This window comes from Puntigrus tetrazona, chromosome 7, assembly GCF_018831695.1.
Source record: "Puntigrus tetrazona isolate hp1 chromosome 7, ASM1883169v1, whole genome shotgun sequence".
Taxonomy (NCBI): domain Eukaryota; kingdom Metazoa; phylum Chordata; class Actinopteri; order Cypriniformes; family Cyprinidae; genus Puntigrus; species Puntigrus tetrazona.
Window position 1 is genome coordinate 32,243,336 of NC_056705.1, and position 22,979 is coordinate 32,266,314.

A 22,979-nucleotide genomic window follows, 5' to 3' on the forward strand; every position below is an offset into this window, starting at 1 on the left:
TATACAGCAAGAAATTTTGGATATACTTGATTATATTCATCAGGAATTGACTCAGTTGGCAAAAGTGGGTGTTGCATATTAAAAAGAAGTGAGTAGCATACCGTATTTGTTTAACATTATCAAATAGTTAAAATGGCATCAGCAGAAAAGGTATAACAATAATAAATGTACAAAGAATCCTTCACAAGATGATTAGGTGCTGAAAAAATGCCTCTTATTTGATAAAAGATAATATAATTGTATTCCTGGATTTTTTTCCTTGGAAGTTGTTTACTGAAGACTCACTAATATTTCACCAGTTAAACACCTGATCTTGATTTAATTAATCCCATCTTAACCTGTGAATAAAAGTAACCCTATAAAGTTGGTTCCCTACATTTTCACTTTAGAATAGAGTTTCAGGTTTTAAGTAATTCTTGCGGAATTATTTGATAATTCTTTATTAAGTACTAATGGGTATCCAATATTTTCACTTACTTAAGGTTTGACTTGCACTGTAATTTTTTCTGTCTCACATCAGAAACTGGGGCAACAATTAACTAAAAGTAGGTTACACTGAACACATGGCACGAGACAGAAACAATAACAAAAGTCCAAAGACGTGACACATACAACTTCCTTACAAGTAGAGAAAGATTGCAGAAAGACTAAAAATATGATAACTAGCATATGGTTATAATCACTATTAGATACCTTTAAAAAAGTTTAAAATGGTAAGCATTTTCTAAAAGTAAAAAAAAGACAAATGCACAAATGTTTTTTCTTGAAAATTAAGACATAATGCAAAAGACATATTGGAATGCAATTGTTTATTTATGTTATTGTGTGTTTTTTATGCTTTTTTAATCTAAATATAATAACCAATATATTGCATCCCGAAAAATTCATGTACGTTATATTGTGCGATAAGTCGATATAATGTATTGTTGCAACAGGCCTAGCTGTCGAGGTGTTTCTCATGCTATCTAACTCCAAATATAGCATTACTCTCTATTATATAAAAAAATAAACATGAACTATAACATGTTTCATAAAATACAATGCTAACTCTTTAGAATACAGTGTCTTATTACTGCTTAAATAATAAGGAATTATTAACAAACTAACAGGTTGTTAGAGTAAAAGTACCACAATAAAAAAACTTGAGTAAAAGTACCACAATAAAATATTACTCCAGTAAAGTTATAAGTAGGCATATTATTTTTTCTAAATTACTTGAGTAAAAGGCCAAGTAAAAGTACTACTACAGTAGCAAACTTTGTTACAGTCCTCTACTATTAATATTAGCCAATAATGGAAATGAACATGTCCTCCATCCAATACGCATGTTTAGAAAATTTGTACAAAAAATGCCTGAAATACGACCTATCAGAGTGTATACTAAATTGTGCTGCTCCTACACTGTTTTGTACTATTTTATCTGCAGTGTAATTTGGGTGTATAGCATTGTGTTGTATATAAGACATGATCATGTGAGCATAAGTTTGAAACTCGAGAGCACACTAGTTCATAAAAGGTAAATTAACTGTAGTTTATCATTTTGCAGGATTTTTGTGAAGGGTAGGTTTAGGTTTAGTACCAGAAGGACGTTAGTGACATTTTTGGTGAATTGGAGATTTACAGTGGGGGAAATAATATTCATTACTTGAACTTGAAGTTTTTTATTAAACACATTACCAATGCAGCGATTCACGTTAAATTTTGATCACATATTGGTATTAACTTAAGAAATCTACGTATTGAAAAGACATTGAATATTACAATCCATTAAAAAGGTAATGTATAATAACGTGAAATGACACAGGAAAATGTAAATTTCATGTGGATTGCTGCACTGGAAATATGTTTATTAAAAAATTTGTTGTGTTCACTGTATATCAAATGAGAGCTTTATACTGGCAAAAACTGTCATCCACGAGTGTGCCATGCCTTATTTTACATGACCTTATTCTGCAGTGGTACCCAGTACCATTTTGCAGCAACTTAAGAATTTGATTGAGGGAGAAGTCATAGTTAATAGTTAACAAGTATTCCTATTCTAAAGTGTTACAACAAATTTGTGTTACAAACGTCTAAAATCAGTGCACTTTCAATGCAAGTCAGATCAGCCTATGGTAAATTTTTGTTTTGGCCCTCCTGCAAAGTTTTGCCTTTTTGGTTCTCACTTCTTATGTTTTTGCCTGAATGGTAAACAATTGCTTTGCTTTGCTTCAGAAAGGAGAGTCTTGCCATAATTATCCAACTTACTACATATGCAGTACACTCTGTAAAATGGCAATTTAATTATTTTGAATTCATAATTTATTATTATAACATTTATTATTAATTTGTTTACCAAAACACTGGGATGAAAGTCTTGGGTCATATTTGTTTTTTAATCTTGGGTCGTAGGGTAGTTATTGGGTAGTTTGTGTTGTGTTATCTTGGGACAGCCAATACCATCAAACGCATCTGTGACCTGTTCCATTGGCCCGGCCTGGATGCTAAGGTGAAACAGTGTTGCCAAGCCTGCCCTACCTGCCAGGCAACATCTCCCCCAGTCCACTGATTCCACTGTCCATCATAGAGATGCCCGTCAAGCTCATGGACCTTGTTGGGCCGTTGCCTAAATCTGCCTGGGGCATGAACATATCCTGGTGATTATCAACTGTGCCACCACTTACCAAGATGCAGTGCCTCTCAAGTAGGCCACCCCCAAGGAGCTCTTCCTGCTTTGAACTTGAGTCGGCATACCAGCTTAAACCAGATCAGGCAACTCCCTTCATGTCCCAGCTAATGGCTTACCTCTATTGGCTCCTCAGGGTGAAGCAGTTGAGAACCAGTCTAACAGCCCAGACGGATGGCCTGGTCAAATGTTTCAACCTGCATTCACTTAAACCCTGGACCTCACTAAAGGTTACTGGCATGCACCTTTTTCTTAAAGACCCTTGGACGGATGTTGTCACCCACTTACGTATCCATGGCATTTGGAGGACCACTGTCTTTAGAGGATGCTAATGGAGTTACAAAGAGCTGGACTCACCTCTAACCCTTGCAAGTGTCACCTAGCACTCTCAGAGGTGAAGGACCTGGGCTTCCATGGTGGCTTGTGGCCACATCCGCCCTGTGAAGAACAAAGTGAGGACCCTTTCAAGAAGGACTGGCTCCCCTTCGAGGCCCAAAACAAAGACCCAGGTATGAGCCTTTTTAGGGTCGGCAGGGTATTATCGCTTCTTTTTGCCTAACTTTTCCTTCTTACCTGCCCCTCTGAAAGACCTGACCAGTAAGGGACAGCCAGAGACTGAAGAGTCATTCTGTAAGGTGAAGCTGGTGCTCACCTCTGAGCCGATTCTACGAACCATGGATTTCAACTGCCCCTTCGTGCTGCAAACAGATACTTCTGACACAGTCCAGGAGGTGCATCTCACATCTCATCCTCTACATTAGCAGAAAGCTAATCCTGCCTGAGAGAAACTACGGAGGCTCTGGCCGTCAAGTGGGCGGTCATGGAGCTCTGCTACTACTTCCTGGGCCGTAAGTTCACCCTGGTGATGGATCATGCACCCCATCCAATGGATGGCTCGGGCCAAAGACACTGGTGTCAGAGTGACACAGTGGTTCCTTATGCTCCAGGACTTCCACTTCATCTTACGTCCTCAGGCTGAAGCTGCCAACACGGTAAACGGTCTCTTTCGGATCTTGGTCACTTCCCACTCACCCCCTATATCCCCCTTATTGTCTCTGTATTATTCCATCAGGACAATAATTTGGTAATAAGTGATAATAAGTGTCCTGAATTCTTATTAGCGGTGCCCTGGAAACAGACGAGTAGCACCTGATTTCATTATTACTCCTAAAATACAAGTAGTTCACTTAAAACAGTTTGGAGGACCAGGTTCAGTGTTAATTTACATTTACATTTACATTTAGTCATTTTGCAGACGCTTTTATCCAAAGCGACTTACAATTGAAAGTACAACAGCGATTCATTTTTTGAGAGACAAACAGACAGAGTAAGTGCTTATAACACCCAGTCACAGGGAGTGTTCAAATTAGTACATGCCAGAAGGGAAGGAATAAAGAAAAGGGGATGAGAAGAGAGACAGAGACAGTGAGAGTTTTTTTTTTTTTTTTTATGATGAGGTCAGGTATTGCTGAAAGATGTGAGTTTTCAGCAGTTTCTTAAAGATTGACAGAGATCCAGCATTCCGGATATATGCGGGAAGATCGTTCCACCATCCAGGAACAGAGAACGCAGAAAGTTCTGGAGAGTGATTTTGAGCCTCTTTGAGATGGTACCACGAGGCGTCTTCGCTAGCAGATCTCAGACTTCTAGAGGGTGTGTAGATTTGTAATAGTGAGTGGAAGTAGACCAGTGCCGAGTCTGTGGTTGTTCTATATGCAAGCATCAGTGCCTTGAACTTGATGCAAGCTGCAATCGGTAGCCAATGTAAGGAGATAAAGAGAGGTGTAACATGGGTTCTCTTGGGCTCATTGAATACCAGCCGTGCTGCTGCATTCTGAATCATTTGTAGAGGTTTTATTGTGTTCGATGGAAGTCCAGCCAGAAGAGCATTGCAGTAGTCCAGTCTAGAAATGACAAGGGCCTGGACAAGTAGCTGTGCAGCTTGCTCTGTTAGAAAGGGCCTGATCTTTCTGATGTTGTGTAGTTTCTGATGTTGTTAATAAAGCAGACAAGCAGAGTATACCCCAGAATCAACACTCTGAGCTGCGCTTTAAGCATTTTCTTGCATCATACAAATTATGTGTACAGGCAAGCAGATGAACCATGAATGCTAGTCGCTGAATCTTTTCCCCCTAATAGAAAACTACTAGAGTATAAAGAATAAATACTTGGGATTTTGCACTTTGCGTTAAAATTCTGTAAATTGTATAGTCTCCACTTAATTGATAGAGTCTATATTGAACTCGGCAGTCCAAAATTCAATGTAGTATGTTTATTTATTTATTATTATTGTTATTATTTATTTATTTATTTATTTTGGACCAGCTCGACCAGTTACTTCCTAAAAATTGGCTTAAAAGAATAATTTGAAGAATAAATTTTAAATCACGAAAAAAAAAAAAAAAAAAGGTTTTTCCATTATTATCGCATATAAATTATAACCTAAAACTTTGATAAATCACTGAGATTGATTCATTAACAGAATGGGTTTTACTTTTCTAAAATTATATTTGTTTTAGAATGACGAGGTACATCTAGTGCAAGTTTAATGTTCATAACACCTTTTTTGTATTTTACTTCTCAGTTACTTAACTTAGACTGTTATTAGAAGTTTGTATTTGAAGAGGAGTTAAACCTCTCTCTCTCTCTCTCTCTCTCTCTCTCTCTCTCTCTCTCTCTCTCTCTCTCTGTCATGCACAGCCTGTGTTCTTTATGTGGGAGTACTTTAAGGTCAGCTTTTATAAAGGCATTTATGGTATAAACCTAATTATGGACTTAATAAAGATAATATATTTTTTTTACTGTCTAGCTTAGTACATGATTTAACTACAGAAGAGTCAAAACTCTTTTTGGCATTTTTAAACAAGATACTTCAGGTCTAATCTGATTTAATGATCTATGCTTAAAGTGCTATTGCCAGACCGGAGATTAGCTGAAGAATGAGTTTGAGAATGAGCCTATTTTCAAAAAATGTGGAGTGTTCCTTTAAATCTGCTTTCTATTTTTATATGAATTTCACTTTAAAACTGTTTAATAAGCTTCTTACTATACTTTCAGCATTTATCTTCTCAATAGTGTCAGTAAAGTGCATGCTTGAAATAAAATACATTACATAATGCGTGAAAAAAAGGTTAAGCAAAAGGTTAAGGTTTTGCAGAATGTAGAATCAGGCTGCTAATTTTGTGTTTAATATTTAAACATTTAGCAAGACAAAATAACTGGCAGTTTTATTCTAAAAATATGTAATCTTTTGGGAAATATGAGTATGTAATTTACTCTGTTCTTAAAGCCACAAAATTTTATCATTCAAAATAAATCATTTCACCCTGGGTGTTTTGTTGATTTTCCAGTAGTGCTTAATCTCCTCCACTATATAATTTAGTGGACATAATAAGATAATAGATATATATCAGGATTAAGATAATAGGTTTTTTTTTTAAGGAACACTGACCATTTAAAAAGATGCTTTTGAGTGTGTACATATTGCTCATTTGTGACAATGTAGACAGAATCCATCAGTGTCCTTTATATTACTTTCCCTTATTCTCTACTGTCTCATTTTATGCTTTCTCTTTTTTTATCTTTCTTTTACAGCTGCTGTCCTCAAATATGAGAATAATGTCATGAACATTCGGCAGTTTAACTGTTCTCCTCATCCTTACTGGCTGCCTAACTTCATGGATGTCTTCACTTGGTCCTTGCCTTTTGTTGGTGAGAAAGGTAAACATTTGCCCACAACAGTTTTTATGTGGCATAAAATCTTAAGTACTTACTAGGGGTGTAGCGATAAATCAATTAATGGATAGATTCTATGATGTTCCTAATGTGTCCTATGTCTCTTGAATCGATTCTGAAATTACTTTTTAACAACAAATGGTGTTCTAGGCTAGTTTTAAAATGCTCATTAGTGGTTAAATGTACTTGCACCTCAGCTTTTGTTGCAACATTAATTTAACACTGTGAAAACTCTGTTGAACACTTTTGAACACTCATTTGAACTTTATGAATTATTATTTTAGGTTAAAGTGTGTGTGTGTGTGTGTGTGTGTGTGTGTGTGTGTGTGTGTGTGTGTGTGTGTGTGTATTTGTGTGTGTATTTGTGTGTGTTCAATGAACTGAAAGCAAGTTGTTTCTAAGCATGCAGTGCCATCTGCTGTTAAAACTAGGCTCAGAGTCAGTTCCAGAGAACATTGTGATACATTAGATTAATCAATTTATCTTAAACACCTAGTATATACAGCAAATTAACTCTCCCTTTCTTGTTGCTGTAGTGACTGAGATGTTAGTGAATGTATTGAGCATCTGCTCCAATGATGAGCTGACCACTGATGAAGAAATAGATGGTAAGGAATTCAGACTCATGCAATCATCCAGAATTTCTACATCTTTCTACAGGTTTAAAAATAAAGTGCATGGTGTTGTTCACAAGGAGGCACCTTCTGTCTTTCCGAGGCTCTGTTCTAAAACATAAAATTAGCTGATTTATGGGGAAAAAAGTCCTAAAATATTAGGCAAGTCAATACTAATTTTAGGAGGGTTTTTTGCTGTGTTTTAGTGCAAAATGTATAAAAAGTTGGGCATAGTCAAGAGGACTCCTAAAGCCCTATTAGGTCTAGTTTTGAGTTCTTATCACCTAAACATCTGCGATTGTCATGTTCAATTCACATTCAGACAGGATTCATTTTCCCAGAGGATCGCTGAGTGTGCTGAAAAACAGTAAGTAATTAACTCTGGGATTATTACAGAGGTTGTGTGCGAAAAACACAGACGTGGCAGATTCAGATGGGATTAAAATCACCATGTGCTCATGTTAAAAACCAAATTTCTCTTAACAACCCCCTGCAAATGTAGTCCTGTCCAAATAGGGCATTAAGTCACTAAGACCAAGTCACAAACCATCCAAACATGGCTTTATCCTTAAAACAGTTTACTGTAACTTAACATGTCCTTGTTTAATGACAAAAACTACATTTAAAGTTTAATAAAAACTATCTTTAATATGTTGACATGATACATCAATATACAATATTTCTATGATTAAATCACTGACAGAGACCCATCCCCTATCAGCCAAACATTATGGACATATTTAGTAAGCTTGTTGATATCATCATTAGTAAAAGCAAAGTGTTTTTAAGGCAAGTCATATCACCTGGCAGCTATTTTTGAAACACCTCTCAGGCATATGTAACTCCTATCTCTTTGATCAGGGAAAGAACTAATTTTACAAAACTGGTCACTGTTATGGATCAGCCAGTCTCTCCCGTCTCATCACAATCACGAAGATCCCCCTCACCTGAATACTGATCATCACGCAACTGCACTCCTCTCTACACAATCACTAGACTCTGCATATAACCACACGCCAGTGCATTCACATTTTTCTGATTTTGTTCATATGTAACGGACATAGATACTAATGATATTCTAGTATCCTCATGATATTGCTTATTTTTTGACTGGCCTGTTTCTATTGCACTATAAGCTGTGGCGTGTGCTTTTTCCTGTTCTGCTGTGCTCAAGTTTACTCGTTCTCCAGTTGTCTCTCCAGCGAGCCAGCCACCATAGTCTCTGCCCTCCTGTTCTCCATTTACACTGTCTGCTACCATTGTGCTTCCCAATCCAGAAGGCCATGGAGGAGTATGTTGAAGAGGCTCTCAAACAGGTTTACATCCGCCTTTAGTCACCTTTAGTTTCTTTTTTGTGGCCAAGAAGAATGGAGGCTTGCAACCTTGTATCGATTACAACACACTCAACAAGATCACAATTTTCAGGTATCTCCTGCACCCCGTTTCAGACTCGTTTCAGCACCCCTTCTGTGTTCACGAAGCTAGACCTCCACAGCACGTATAACCTCATCAGAATACGCAAGGGAGATGAGTGGAAAACAGCCTATATGACCCCTACTAACCACTATGAATATTGTGTTATGCTGTATGGAGGTAAACACTCCTTCTGTCTTCCAAGACTTCATGCATGAGGTGCTTCTAATTTACTCCCTAAGCCTGGCCAAACATTACCTGCACATTGTGGCCTATCAACGTGAACACCAGTTGTACCTCAAGGCAGGGAAGTGCACCTTCCACCGTCCTACCATTCTATTCCTGGGATATAACATTGTTCACAGTGGCGTCCAGATGGTAAAATCGCATCCTGGCCAAGACCCACCTCTGTTAAGGAGCTTTTCATCGATCATTGTTTCATTTTACGATACAGCACCATCACCAGTCCCTTAACAAACTTACTCACAAGCCCTAGTCTCAGAGGCCACCCAGGCTTTCCAAACCTTAAAGGAAGCCTTCACTAGTGCCCTGATTCTAGTGCATCACGATTCTTAGAGACTGTTTGTAGTAGAAGCTCTGACTCCTGTAGTGGAGGCGTTCTCTCCCAGCTGTAGGGGACACTGCACAAGCTCCATCTATGTGCCTTCTTCTTCCACAGATTCAGAGCAGCGGAGAGAAATTATTACATTGGCAACAGGGAGTTGCTTGTTATCAACTTAGCGCTTGAGGAATGGAGGCATTGTCTAGAAGGTGCTGTTCATCCCTTCACAATCCTCACTGACCATAAGAACTTACAATACCTGAGAGAGGCTAAAAGGTTGAATCCCAGTCAAGCTAGGTGGACATTATTTTTTACATGTTTTAATATCTTTATCTCTTGTCCTGGACCCAAGAAGCTAAATGTGGATGCTCTTTCCCACCTTCATATGACCGAAGAAAAACCTAAAAGGTCCAAGCCGATCTTCCCTCCATAATGCATAGTCAGTCCTATCCAGTGGACCTTCCACCTCTTCTGATGCTCCAGCCATTTCTCATTCGGGCTGCCCTCTTGGACTGCAATACATTTAATGAATCAATCAATCATTGTGGCCAAGTGTGGCAAGGGATGTTAGAAGGTTCATAGGTTCATACAGGGCTGTGCTGAGTGCTCCATTTCTAAGAGCCCTCACCATCTACCATCTGGCAAACTCCTGTCTCTGCCCGTTCCCACCCACCCCTGGTCACACATAGGAGTGGACTGTATAACCAACCTGCCCCTCACATGTGTGCTTGTAATTGTTGATCGGTTCTCTAAATCATTGTTGTCCTCTTCCTTTTAAAGGTCTCCCTATAGAAGCTGCTGAGCTTCAATTTAACAACATCTTCCTTCCTTTTTTTCCATAGGAAATTGTTTCTGATACAGTTTATCCCTCAGGTATGGAGGGCTTTCTACTCTATCCTAGGTCTGGCCATCAGTATCTTAACCAGTAACCATCCACAGTTGTACAGGGAAGATCCAGGAATTGGTGAGCTTCCTTCAAACCTTCTGCCAAGGTCACCAGAACTATTGGAACCGGTACACACAGAACTAGCTACTTCAACCATCCAGAAAGCACTGCATTCTAGACTCCCAACGTCATGGTGGCCAACTCGAGTATCTGATCGAGTGGGAAGGCTATGGCCCAGAGGAATGGTTGTGGGTACCCAGGAATGACATATTTGATACCATGCTAACGAAGGAGTTCCATGCAGCACACCCTGACCACCTTGCACTTCCAGGGAGAGGTAAACCACTACGACGTAGGGGTTTTCGGCCCTCTGGAGTGGGCCGTGGAATAGGGGGTACTGTTACGGATGGGCCAGACTCTCCCATCTCATCGCAATCATGAGGATCCCCTTTACCTGAGTATTGAGCATCGCACACCTGCACGCCATTTTAAAGAATCACTAGACTCTGCACATGCCACTGCATTCATGATCTTGTTCATACGTTCCACGGGCCTAACTCGTATCCTAGTGATATTGCTTATTGTTTGACTCTTGCAGTAGAAGCTCATACTGTGGCGTGTGCTTTTCCCTGTTCTCCCGTTCTCCTGTGCTGTTTACTTGTTCTCCAGTTGCCCCTTCTCTCCAGTGAATCAGCCGCCATAGTCTCTGCTCTTCTGTTCTCCAGTTTCGCTGTCTGCCATTGTTCTTCCCATTCAAGAAATAAATTTGGTTTGAAATATTTGTTCTGTGTTCATCTGTAATCTTTTGTAATCTTTGAAATTACAAAAGAAATCTGACAACAATGTCAACAAATATTGTTTCTTTTGCTAAAATAAAAAAAAAAGAAAGAAAAAAGCTTATTTCTGAGGCAGCATGCACAGAAAATAAGCGCATGTCTCAGAATCCTGAGTTTCTATAGCAACTGCAGCTGCAGTGATGCACTGACTATATAGTGTTTGGCTCTTTCATTCAAAAGATGGGTGTCTGAGATTGAGCGTCTATATTGAGTGTTGCATTTTTCCCAAATTCAAATCTATGTTATTGACATCTTGGGTACTTTGGTAAAAGCTGGTCTCAGCATTTTTGTGTGAATTTTAGAAGGAAACTTTTATCTAAGAATCTTTACTGCTATTGAGTGGAACTCTTAAATCCTCCTGAAATATTACTGGACCTTTTTTTGTTTTATGTTTGTTTACTTGTTTTGTTTCTTTTACATGATTCTTTTACTATCACCATGTTGGAGAAGGTTTTATCTGTGAGAACTACAATTGCTTTTCAATTAATGTGCTGTTATTTGCAATGGCATATGTGCAAATTAAATTACAGACAGTAGCTAGCTGATGTTTAAATCTTGTGCAGACCATACCAACATGATGTTAGACCAGAAGTAGGTAAACTATGACCCGCAGGCCATATAAGGCCATATACATGAGTCAGTTGATCAAAAATGTCTAATTTATTCCAATATCAGCAAAATCCAAATATAGCCTGTAACATCGCAGCTACTGTTATCAATGCTTGTTGACACCAGAATTGGATCATATTTAGTATGTAGAGTAATAAGCACATACAGTGGGATCCAAATATCTGTGATTAATAGTGATATTGTCTTTAATTTGAATTTTATTGGATTTTATTTTATTTATCACACAAACACACAGGCACTATATATATATATATATATATATATATATATATATATATATATAAAACAAGTCAGTGGTGTAAACAAGGTTGGAGACAACTGTTCTAAGCTTAAACTTTCCATCAAGTATAGTATAAAAACTATTATGCCTGCAAAGAATCCCTATACACTGTGTGTGTTCTTAATGTCTTTGTAAACATTTTAAAAAACAATGAATATGCAATAAATTGTCAATAAAATTTAGTTTAAAGCACCTAATTAATGACAATTTATGACTATTAATGGCTAATCTAAAGAATTATTCACTACTTATTCCCAATTAACAATTTCTATACTACAAGCTAATTAAACAATAACATTTGTGCTTTTTACAGGGACAATGAATTAATAATTTTATTTATTTATTTAAATTATTGAACCAGTTCAGGTTTTGGTGGAGCACAAACAGTAACAATCATTAAGCTCTGAAGATACACTCTCACTCTCTACGAAAGTTTATTTTTCCCCCATTACTGTTCATCACTCATTTTGTCCATGTCATTTCTTTTCAAATATTGCTTATTTTGCTTAATCTAATGAATCTCTTTCTTTTTTTTCAGAGTTCTATAAGACATTTCTTCCCTTTTTTTTATTTATTGTTTTGCTTTATGTGCTTTTTTGTCACATTTTGTCACTCCTTTTCACTACCTGTCATTCTTCAGTCATTCATTGATCATTCTTCTGTTCTGTTTCTGTTTTTTCTGGGGGTGTGTCTTGAGAAGGACAGCTAATATATGGGCCCAAGAAAGGTACAGCCTCCCACAGTCCAATGCAGTGTGCAGTCATGCCTCTTGTTTTCCAGTTGGTTTAATGAGCTAACACCAAAGATTCACTAATAAACTTGCTTACCATATCCATAGTTACTAAATCTTACGCTACATGCATCCTGATGAGCATAACTATATGAATTGACATTCAATAATTTATCATTTTCAAAGGCCATTGCTAATTGTGTGTGATTTGCTTGCAATGTTTGAAAAGAGTACCATTGATCAGGCAGACCACTAACATTGTTCTCAAATTACAACATTCCAATTTTTAAACAAATTGTACTCGAGACTATAGGAGGGAACAGAACGATTCATGAATTGTTTTGCAGTTCTCAGAATTTTTTTTTTTTTTTTTTTTCTCCCTCCACTATATAAATGCAATGACCAAGAGAAACATTTTAACTATGGATGTGAAAATTTACTAGGAAATCATTACATAAGTTATCTTATGTAAAAAAAAATTAAATAAAAATGCAGGACGGAGCTCAGAAGAGTGTGATAGATTGCAGGGGTCTCAATAGTTTTAAACAGGGCTCTTATTAACTTGACACAGTAAAGTTTAAAAAAAGAGTAACAGCAGCAGATGTTTAAATTGAAATATTCATAGCATTAGAGAAAATATCCAAATAACCAAGTGCCTTTATTTTATATGAATTAATTAGACTTGTATTATTAGTATTATGCTATATATTATATTGGTGAACTACACAGCTTAGAAACTGAGAAACAACTTAATAAATCCAGTTAAAATCATTTTGAGATCAACTTTCTCAGTTCTGAGAAAATGTGTTGTGTTTTATTGTCAATCAGTCAAACACACTATTTATATAGCGTTTTTAACAATACAGATTGTACAGAAGCACTGAACAGTATCAAATAGGAGAACAGTGATATTAATGTATGATGACAAGATTAAACACTTGTTTTAATTAAATACAGTCTCTGTAATCAAATCGATGATAATCGCTAGAAATTGTGTTTCTTTGCAAATGCTGCATGATTTGATTGTGTGTGTGTGTGTGTGCGTGCGTGCGTGCGTGCGTGCGCACCTGGTAAATTTGGAAAAAAAAATCTTTTGCTGTTCATAAGCAAGATCTTGTACAGGTATTGTTATTTACTCATCTCAGTGTTGTCTATAATTTTACCTTGATAAACTAGACATAATCTCAATTAAAAACAACAAGGTTCTTCTCTCTAGCATCTGGATAGGATGGCACTATTATTTACCAGACTGTAAAGCTCAATAGCAGCCTAACAAATGCTTAGCATGCATTTCAGTCCTAAAGTGTGAAAGTGTGGGCCACTGTGAGGAACTCTATTAACCTTAGTGTGCTGAGACAGCATAGTCTGCCAACTGAGTTTTCCTTACAGTCAACAGTGTGAGTAATTATACTCCAGTGGAAGTGTTCACCCACTGTAGTCATTTGTCTTTCTGGACATTAAAGTCGGAATGTAATTAAGTCTGGTGGACGTTTAAAATTAGAGATGAGTTGGCCATATTTTAATAAAGTGGCTCTTCAAGCATATTTGTAAGGGTTGTTTTTGTTTGTATGCTACGATGCAATACTGACACTCAAATATATGCATGTGTGTGTCATACAGGTGCCACGGCCTCTGCACGCAAGGAGGTAATCAGGAACAAGATCCGTGCCATTGGAAAGATGGCTCGGGTTTTCTCAGTTCTTCGGTAAGATGACTTTGTGTACATGTTCAAAATGAACATATGACAAGTGTCAAATGGAAGTAGAGTTGTGCTAGATTAGATAGTAAGATAGTAGATGGTAACCTTATAAGGAACTGCTTTTCCATGGTTTAAACTGAATTGTAAGAACACTTACAGTTTTTTCCGAAGAAAGTATATGAGCTGGCTATTCATGGAACACTGACGGCTCGAATAACATTACTTCCCCATATTATCAAAATATTTGAGTATTATAAATTAAATATAATAACTTACATACATGGTATGTGCATGTAATACTAGCAAAGATGAAGTGTAAAGCTAATCTCTCTAATCTCATTAATAATTTAAACTGATGGCAACGCCTCGTTAACTTACACAGTGAATAATAAATGTTACTCAGCAAACAAACCTTATAATAAAATATAAAACTTATTTAAAATATAGTGTTTTATTATTCACCTTACCTCGAAACCATGCTCTTGTCTTCGGGTTGTCATTCATTTGAAAATAGCCTGCAAAATTCAAAAAATTTTAAATTGGGTTTTTGTAACAAAGTATTTCTACTTTTAAAATTCTAAATAATTTATTCAGATTGTAAATGACTTCTATTGTAAATGATTGTTTTGGCTTCTTGGCTGTCTTATAACTCAACGTATGATGCAACTTGTGCTGTACGTTGAGTCAGAAGTCTACAAAGAAGCCGGAAGTCAGTCAGTTTGTTATTTATGTTATAATTTTAAAACTCAAAATATTTTTGTTTCAAAAACCCTTTGATCTGCTTAAATCAATCAATAAATCAATAATCGATCACTTTTATTTATATAGATATTAATAAAATCTGTGTTTTGCCCTGGTGGCCTGTATACAGTAGCCAATACAAACATGACAGGGGATTTATCACTAGCTTGTGATAGTTATTAATAAACAAAATTGAATTGAAAACCAAATAATCTGAGTTATTTTTCTGAAGAAAATAAAAGCAGGCAGTTTAGCTGTTCAGGACAACAGGGCAAAAACTATCACTTAAAAAAATAAAACTACAGCTGTGCATCATTTAGGAAATGGCACAGTATTAAGAATCAAGTGTGTATAAACATCTGAATGGGGTCATTTTTATACAATCAACTATTGTTTTTTTTCTTATGGACTATATGTAAACATACAATGTATTGCCAAAAGTTCACCCATCCAAATAATTGGAATCAGGTGTTCCAGTCACTTCCATGGCCACAGGTGTATAAAATCAAGCACCTAGACAGAGCTTCATGCAATGGGTTTCCATGTCCTAGCAGCTACATCAGCAAGTGCAAGGCAAAGTGTTGGATGCAGTGGTGTAAAGCACGCTGCCACTGGACTCTATAGCAGTGGAGACACACTCTCTGGAGTGACGAAACGCACTTCTCCATCTAGCAATCTGATGGATTAGTCTTGGTTTAGCGTTTGCAAGGAGAAAGGTATTTGTCTGACTGCATTGTGCCAAGTGTAAAGTTTGGTGGAGGGGGTATTATGTTGTGGGGTTGCTTTCAGGAGCTGGGCTTGGCCCCTTGGTTCTAGTGAAAGGAACTCTAAATGCTTCAGCATACCAAGACATTTTGGACAATTCCATGCTCCCAACTTTGTGGGAACAGTTTGAAGCTGGTCCCTTTCTCTTCCGACATGACCCCAGTGCACAAAACAAGGTCCATAAAGTCAGAAGTCTACCATGACAGATCTGGTGTGGGTGAACTTGACTGGCCTGTCCTTACCTCAGCCCGATAGAACACCTTTGGGATGAATTAAAGTGGAGACTGAGAGCCAGACCTTCTCATTCAACATCAGTGTGTGACCTCACAAATGTGCTTCTGGAAGAATGGTCAAAAATTCCCATAAACACACTCCTAAACTTTGTGGACAGTTATAGCTGTTATAGCTGCAAAGGGTGGACTGATGGCATATTGAACCCTGTGGATTAGGAATGGGATGTCACTTAAGTTCATATGTGAGTCAAGGCAGGTGAGCGAATACTTTTGGCAATATAAGTTATTCTATATGTCGTATTCAGGTCAGTACTAAATAAACAATAATATGCATTTAGATTCGGCAAGGTGTGTGTAAATGTTGACTTCAACTGTATATTTGATTTGAAATGTAGAGTTTGATAACTTTTTCTGTGTATTTTCTACTTTCTGAGGGGCACAGATAAATAAATAAGTAAATGCTGAGGATGATATCTCTCAGTTGTGCTGGAATGTTGAATGGCTATAGTCAATAATTAAATATTAAGGTGAAAAATTAGCTATAGACATTATTAGTACTTTAGATAAATAAGATGACATTTAATAAATACAAGTGTGTGTGTGTGTGTGTGTGTGTGTGTGTGTGTGTGTGTGTGTGTGTGTGTGTGTGTGTGTGTGTGTGTAAAATAACAGTTTGCCAGCTGTAAATTCCTTTGAATCATAACACCATTGGCAGCTATTGTGTATGTATTTTTTATATATTTGTGTGTTAATATTTATATGTAACAACGTGCAAAATGTTCTGTTATAGAGAGGAGAGTGAGAGCGTTTTGACGTTGAAGGGTCTCACTCCAACTGGCATGCTACCCAGTGGCGTTCTGTCTGGAGGCAAAGAGAAACTCCAGAATGGTGAGATACACACACAAGTCTTGTGGTCAGGAATATGTAAATCATTAAGCTAACTGTGATGATATATCTCTTGGCTGTTCCAGAATAGTAACCAGTGCATTTTGAAACAATTGAATTTTAGTTTGTTCTGTTATAGACTGTTTTTAGATTCATAGTAGACTTTATAGATTTTAGATTTATATCTATATATTTATAGTTGATATATAATATCTAGTTGATATTTAATTTTGTGTATATTCTGTGCACCCCCTGGTGGTTGTTTTATGAAACTTATATTATTTCCTCTTTGCTTCCTTTCCTTTGGTCTCTCTCTCTCTCTCTCTCTCTCTCTCTCTCTCTCTCTCTCTCTCTCTCTCTCTCTCTCTCTCTCTTTCTCTCTGTCTTTGTTTTTTCAATCTTTGTCAAATATTGTCTTCTCTTCATTCTCTTGTCTCCCTAGAAACTGCAGGTATAACTGCAAGTATATTTCAGAACATATTTTCTTAAAAAAACACAGTTTCACTCTTTGCTGTCCTTTGTATAAACGAACCCCAGAAGAATTAATACTAATTATTTTGTTCATGAAAGGGCCATGACTCAAGGAACATGTTCCCAGTTTTTACATTTTAAATCTCAGATTCACTGTGTCCAGTATTGTTGCCATTTTTTGTGGATATCAGATACAAATCTTAACGATTTCTGAGAATACTTTTGCAGGGAAATAAAGGCACAATTAGCACATTTATATGCATTGATTGCTTCATAGGAATAACAATATGTATACTTAAAATCGCTCTGTGGTGAAAAACTGTTTTTTTTGCGCTTTTAGACAAACCATGGGCCAGTGCATTTGCTTAGTATTTTCCCAATGGCAGTCACTGAAACATGATTTGAAACAGAATATTTTCCCAATTTGTCCCAATGTCATGTGCTGTTACCTCTTATTTATTTGTATGTAGAACGACTTGATTAATAACCCCATGGGGCAATAGTGTAAAAGTAGTCCAGAGTTAGACCCACCTCTCCCACTTTGCCCACTGCATGTCTGCGAGTATACGCATTTGACATGATTTGGAATCACAAACCTGGCTGCATTTGAGTCTTCAAGTGATTTTGAGGACACATCATCAAGTAAGTAAATTAACAAACCTCACGGTATTCTCTGTAGTTGTTCATTAGTTGTTCATTAGTCATTTTCTGTGCATGAACCAGCACAAACAGATAATGTTGAATTGATCACAGAGACCATCTCTGAATTTAATAACAAATTGTTGTTAAATTCAGAGACGTTCTCTTTGATCAATTCAACGATAATCACTAGAGATTAATTTAGCAAGCCAGAAGCGTCATTGGCAAGGAACCAAAATCCCATCTGTCCAAATTGGAAAAAAAAAAACCTTGGCAGAAACAAGGCTCAGTTGGGGCCAGTTCTCCTCTAGCCGGACGACCAGCACTTAACCTCCAGTTCAGTTTTAAACGCAGCTATATCAGATTGTGTAAAGGATTTATTGTGTGTGTGTGTGTGTGTGTGTGTGTGTGTGTGTGTGTGTGTGTGTGAATCTGGATCCAGATGATCTGTCCGTGGCTGTTTTGCTAGGTGTTCTGCTTTCTGATGAACATTATCCCTGGGTGTTGATCCACCATCTGATCTAGATACAAGCTGAGAAACAGAAGAAGAAAGAAACAAGACTAATTTTAGCGTAGATGCCATTCTTTTTACGATGTAAATGAGTACATTGTGTTCTATGAGTAGTGTTCCTGGTTCCAGCTGAACTAATTAATGCAGCCTAACAATCCTTTAACAGATTTAAATAATAGGAGCGTATTAGTGTGTTATGTGTAGACTAAGTTAAAAAGATGTGTCTTTAATCTAGATTTAAACTGACAGAGTGTGTCTTCTTCCTGAACAGAGTTAGGGAGATTGTTCTAGAAAAACGTGCCGCTCACAGTCGATTTTGATATTCTAGGTACTATAAAATGGCCAGAGTTTTGAGAACGTAGCCGACATGCAGGACTATAATGTGATAAGAGCTTGCTCAAGTATTGAGGAGCTAAACCATTCAGGGCTTTATGAGTAAATAACAAAAATTTTAAATCTATCCAATGAATCTCTATCCATTTGATAGGGAGCCAGTGCAGTGTTGACAGAACCAGACTAATATGGTCATACTTCCTAGTTCTAGTAAGGACTCTAGCTGCTGCTTTTTGGACCAGCTGAAGATTGTTTATGAAACATGCAGAACAACCACACAATAAAGCATTACAATAATCTAACCTGGAGGTCATAAACGCATGAATTTTCTGCATTCGATGTTAAGAGCATAGGTCATAATTTGGATATATTTTTAAGATGGAAAAACACAGTTTTACAGAAGCTGGAAAAATGGTTTTCAAAGGAAAGATTGCTGTCAAACAGCACACCTAGGTTCCTAACTGATGATGAAGAATTAACAGAGCAGCCATCAAGTGTTAGACTGTGTTCTAGATTATTATATGTGGGGTTTTTAGGTCCAATTATTAGCACCTCTGTTTTGTCATTAAGCATTAAAGACGTTTTTAATTAAGACGTTTCTCATCATCCAGTTTTTATATTCACTATGAATTCTGTTAGTTTTTCAATTTGATGTGTATTACCTGGCTGCAATGAAATATAGAGCTGAGTATCATCAGCATAGCAGTGAAAGCTAACACCATCTCTCCTGATAATATCTCCCAGAGGTAACATGTATAGGTTGAAAAATAACGGCCCTAGCACTGAGCCTTGAGGAACTCCATATTTCACTTGTGAGCGATATGATACCTCCTCATTTACCTGCTACAAACTGATAGCGGCCCGATAGATATGATTTGAATCATGCTAAGGCACTTCCACTAATCGAAAAGTGGAAGTGTGATCAATAGTGTCAGATCTAATAGCACTAATAAAGAGATCCAAACCATGATCAGATGATAGAAGCAGGTCATTAGTAACTATGGTACGGTATAAATCCTTGCAGATACCATTTTGCTCTAAGAATGAATATAGTTGTGAGGATACTACCTTTTCTAGTATCTTGGACAGAAAATTACAGAGCAATCTCTAATCTCCCTTTTCTAATTCTTTGTGATCAAGATGTGGTTTCTTAATAAGAGGTTTAACTACAGACAGTTTGAAGGTTTTGGGAACATATCCTAATGACAATGATGAATTAATAATAGTCAAAATAGGATCTATGACTTCTGGAAGCAGATCTTTTAATAGTTTAAATGGAATAGAGTCTAACATACATGTTGGTGGTTTATTTGATTTAAGTTTGTGCAAGTAAAAACTTGTTTTATCTAAAAAAGATGTTAAGGTTTTTTACAGTCAAAAGAAGAAATCACAGATGAAGTTTTAACAGGAGGGTTTAAGACAAAATTGATAATCGTTAAGAGTGTTCTGGAACGTTAGGAGTTTTTAGCAATGATATTAGAAAAAAATGTATGCTTTGCAGCCCTGACAGCCTTTTAGAGATGTCAAAGGAGACATTCAGTATTTCAAATGTTATTTAAAGCTTGTCTTTTTTTCCATTTACATTCAAAAGTTCTGCAATGCTGTCGTAATAATCTGATATCATTGTTGAGCCAAGGCTGAGACTTGTTTTGGGGATAGAACAGTTGTACATAACAGTGTTGCGAGAAAAGCACAAGGAGAATGAGTACAATAATAGTCTTTTAATAAATCCACACAAAGATAATTACACATTGAACAGTTGTAAACACATATCACATCAATGAGGGACAAGGTAGACCGGTTGATCACAAACAAAACTGAAGGAATTTATAAAGGGGAGAAAAAAAACACTGTTCTGTGACCAGAAAGTTGAATATCACTGATGTCAGTGTCAGTCACAGACAGTCCTTAAGTCAATATTAAGTCAAGTGTATGATCGTGATAGTATACTTATAAGTTCAAACTTTAATGTATGCAAGCTTAAATTAAGATTAAGTGCTTGTATATAATTTACTTCAATGTTTAAATTCTAGCCTGAACTAAATTATTTAATGTAGAAATTCACTTGTTTTATGTATTATTTAATTCACCATAAAATCACTTTTTGCAGTGTAGAATGACGTTTTTATGAGAGAGAGATGGATTGAGCAACTGTGATTCCCTGCATCTCATATAGCGTCTCCTACTCACAATAAAACATAAGTTTGTATATCCACTAAGGAAAACATTATCTATGTTTATATCCTTTCATATGTTAAGTCTGATTTCTGAATATAGCACAGCTTAGTGAATTTGTTAACTGTGTTGTTGTTGAAAGCAAAAATAACTTCCATTTGCAAAAGTCCCTCGCAACGCTGACTCACCATGTAATGAAGAAACTATGTAACTAAAAACACCACCACAAACACACAAACCATGTCTTGGTACCAAATACAGTTCCTATTCATAAATAATCATATAAAATGACACTCGCTGTGAGAAACGTGTGTGTGTGTGTATGTGTATTAGTTTCAATATATGTATTTATATATTAGTATCAATTTACTTAAAGTGTTATAAACAGTGTCCTTAACAAAACCTGATTATTTGTCATTTAGACACAAAACTTTATGAAATGCAGTTTGTTGCTTCTTCCTTTTCTTTTGTTTGAGGTTACTTATCACCGTCTAGTATTCCCAGTACAACCAGTCCTTGGTTGAAATCAGATATTCCTTGACTGACAAAATGGAGGGTTAGCTGTTTTCAGATGAAGCAGCATTTACTACACAGAGCCATATTTCACTGACAAGCTAGTCAATATTGTCTTCATAATCACAGACGAATCACTTTCAATTTTAAAGGTGATATTGCCTAGCTTGTCTGTGAATTACAGCTCTGTGTAGTAAATGCCACTGAAAACAGGTGATAATGGTTTCCTGCTAATCATGAAACCTTTATTTTTAAGTGTCTCTTTCCGATGAGGAGGAGATTGTAATTTGGTGCTTACCCATTTCCAGGCTGTGATTGGCTGTTTCCATCAGAATGTGGGGACATGGTGTGGCCCATCCTTCTTTCCTCTTGGGGAACTTATTAGCCTTGTCGAAACACACATTTAGAATTGTGTCACTAAAGTTTTACCAATGCATTACATTATTCACTTACCAAACCAAAATCAGAACACTTATGGCACATTAGGTCAAACCATGATGGAAAAAGATTGAACTGAAAGACTGAAAGACTTCCTAAGGAATTTGTCATTTTTAATATTGCTTGTTTTTATGCAGAAACTTGCCCTCTAAGAGGTATCTGACTGTTGTACTGGGCCCTGAAATATGCTGTCCACTAGAAAAAATCTGGGGAAATTTATGTCATGACTTTTTTAAATTCTAAACTTACATATTTTTGTTCAAAACCGTTTGCTTAACCTAAAACTTTAAACAGTAGTTTAATTTTTGGTTGAAACTGGAATTTGGAATTACTTGTGGTTTATTTTATTTATTTATTTTCTTTGCTTTTTGTCTGGTTTTTTTTTTCCTTGATACCTAATACAGTTCCTTTTTATGTCAAACCAATAATGCATGACTGATAGTAACTGCAGGTCGCATTACATCACTCTAGAGCAGGAATTTTTGTTCCAACTTTCTGGTTACTTTTGGTAACTAGCATAAAGACATAAAGACACTCGTGCATGCTACCAGCATGAACTAAAACAAAAAACGCTGCAGTATGTGCAGTCCTTGAAATCATTTTATAAGACTGGAGGTTCATGATGCTGGACATAGTGAATCAGAAAGGAAAGAATGCAACTCTAACACACAATTTTTAAGTGCTATTTCTTCATTATTAAGAGCCGTGAACAAATGTTATTTTCAGCACATAATAAAGTGATATTTTATTGAAGCCTATCTTACGTCTAGTAATATCATGCCCTTTACACTGAATACACAAAACTGGCAAACTGTGAATGAAGGAATATAATTGAATGATTGCTCTTGTCATTCTCAAATTAAAGCAGAAATCAAACTTGCTCTCATCATGCTGACATGGTCTGTCCATTCCTTTATTTAAAAAAAAAAATAAAAAATTCAATGTTCACTTAAACATTATACAATGTTACCCACATTTGAGATGAGTGGCCATGTTTGCCTTTGGCTAGCTAGCTTAAGAACATGCCATATGTAGAGTGATGTCAGCAATGTTCTGCTACAGCATTGATAGAATCACAAACTCTCTATTCGGACATCATTGTGCTTCTACTCCAATGTTGAAACCCCCATTACTGCTAAAGTCTCTGTGTGTGTGTATGTGTTTGTGTGTCTGTGTTGCTGTTTTGTAGTATTTATTGCATATGTTTGTAGTTTTGTTTGATTAC

General features: G+C 36.6%; 1 protein-coding gene across 1 annotated transcript in view; it reads left to right on the forward strand.

Annotated features, from left to right (window-relative positions):
• The window catches only part of LOC122347976 (serine/threonine-protein phosphatase 2B catalytic subunit alpha isoform), a 94,026-nt gene that overhangs the window by 67,917 nt on the left and 3,130 nt on the right, over positions 1-22,979 (forward strand). Inside the window, exons 9-14 of the mRNA XM_043243202.1 lie at positions 6,260-6,385; positions 6,937-7,008; positions 12,322-12,348; positions 13,972-14,056; positions 16,580-16,677; positions 17,117-17,125. Of these exons, the coding sequence (XP_043099137.1) occupies positions 6,260-6,385; positions 6,937-7,008; positions 12,322-12,348; positions 13,972-14,056; positions 16,580-16,677; positions 17,117-17,125 (417 nt within the window). The remainder of the gene's footprint in view (positions 1-6,259; positions 6,386-6,936; positions 7,009-12,321; positions 12,349-13,971; positions 14,057-16,579; positions 16,678-17,116; positions 17,126-22,979) is intronic.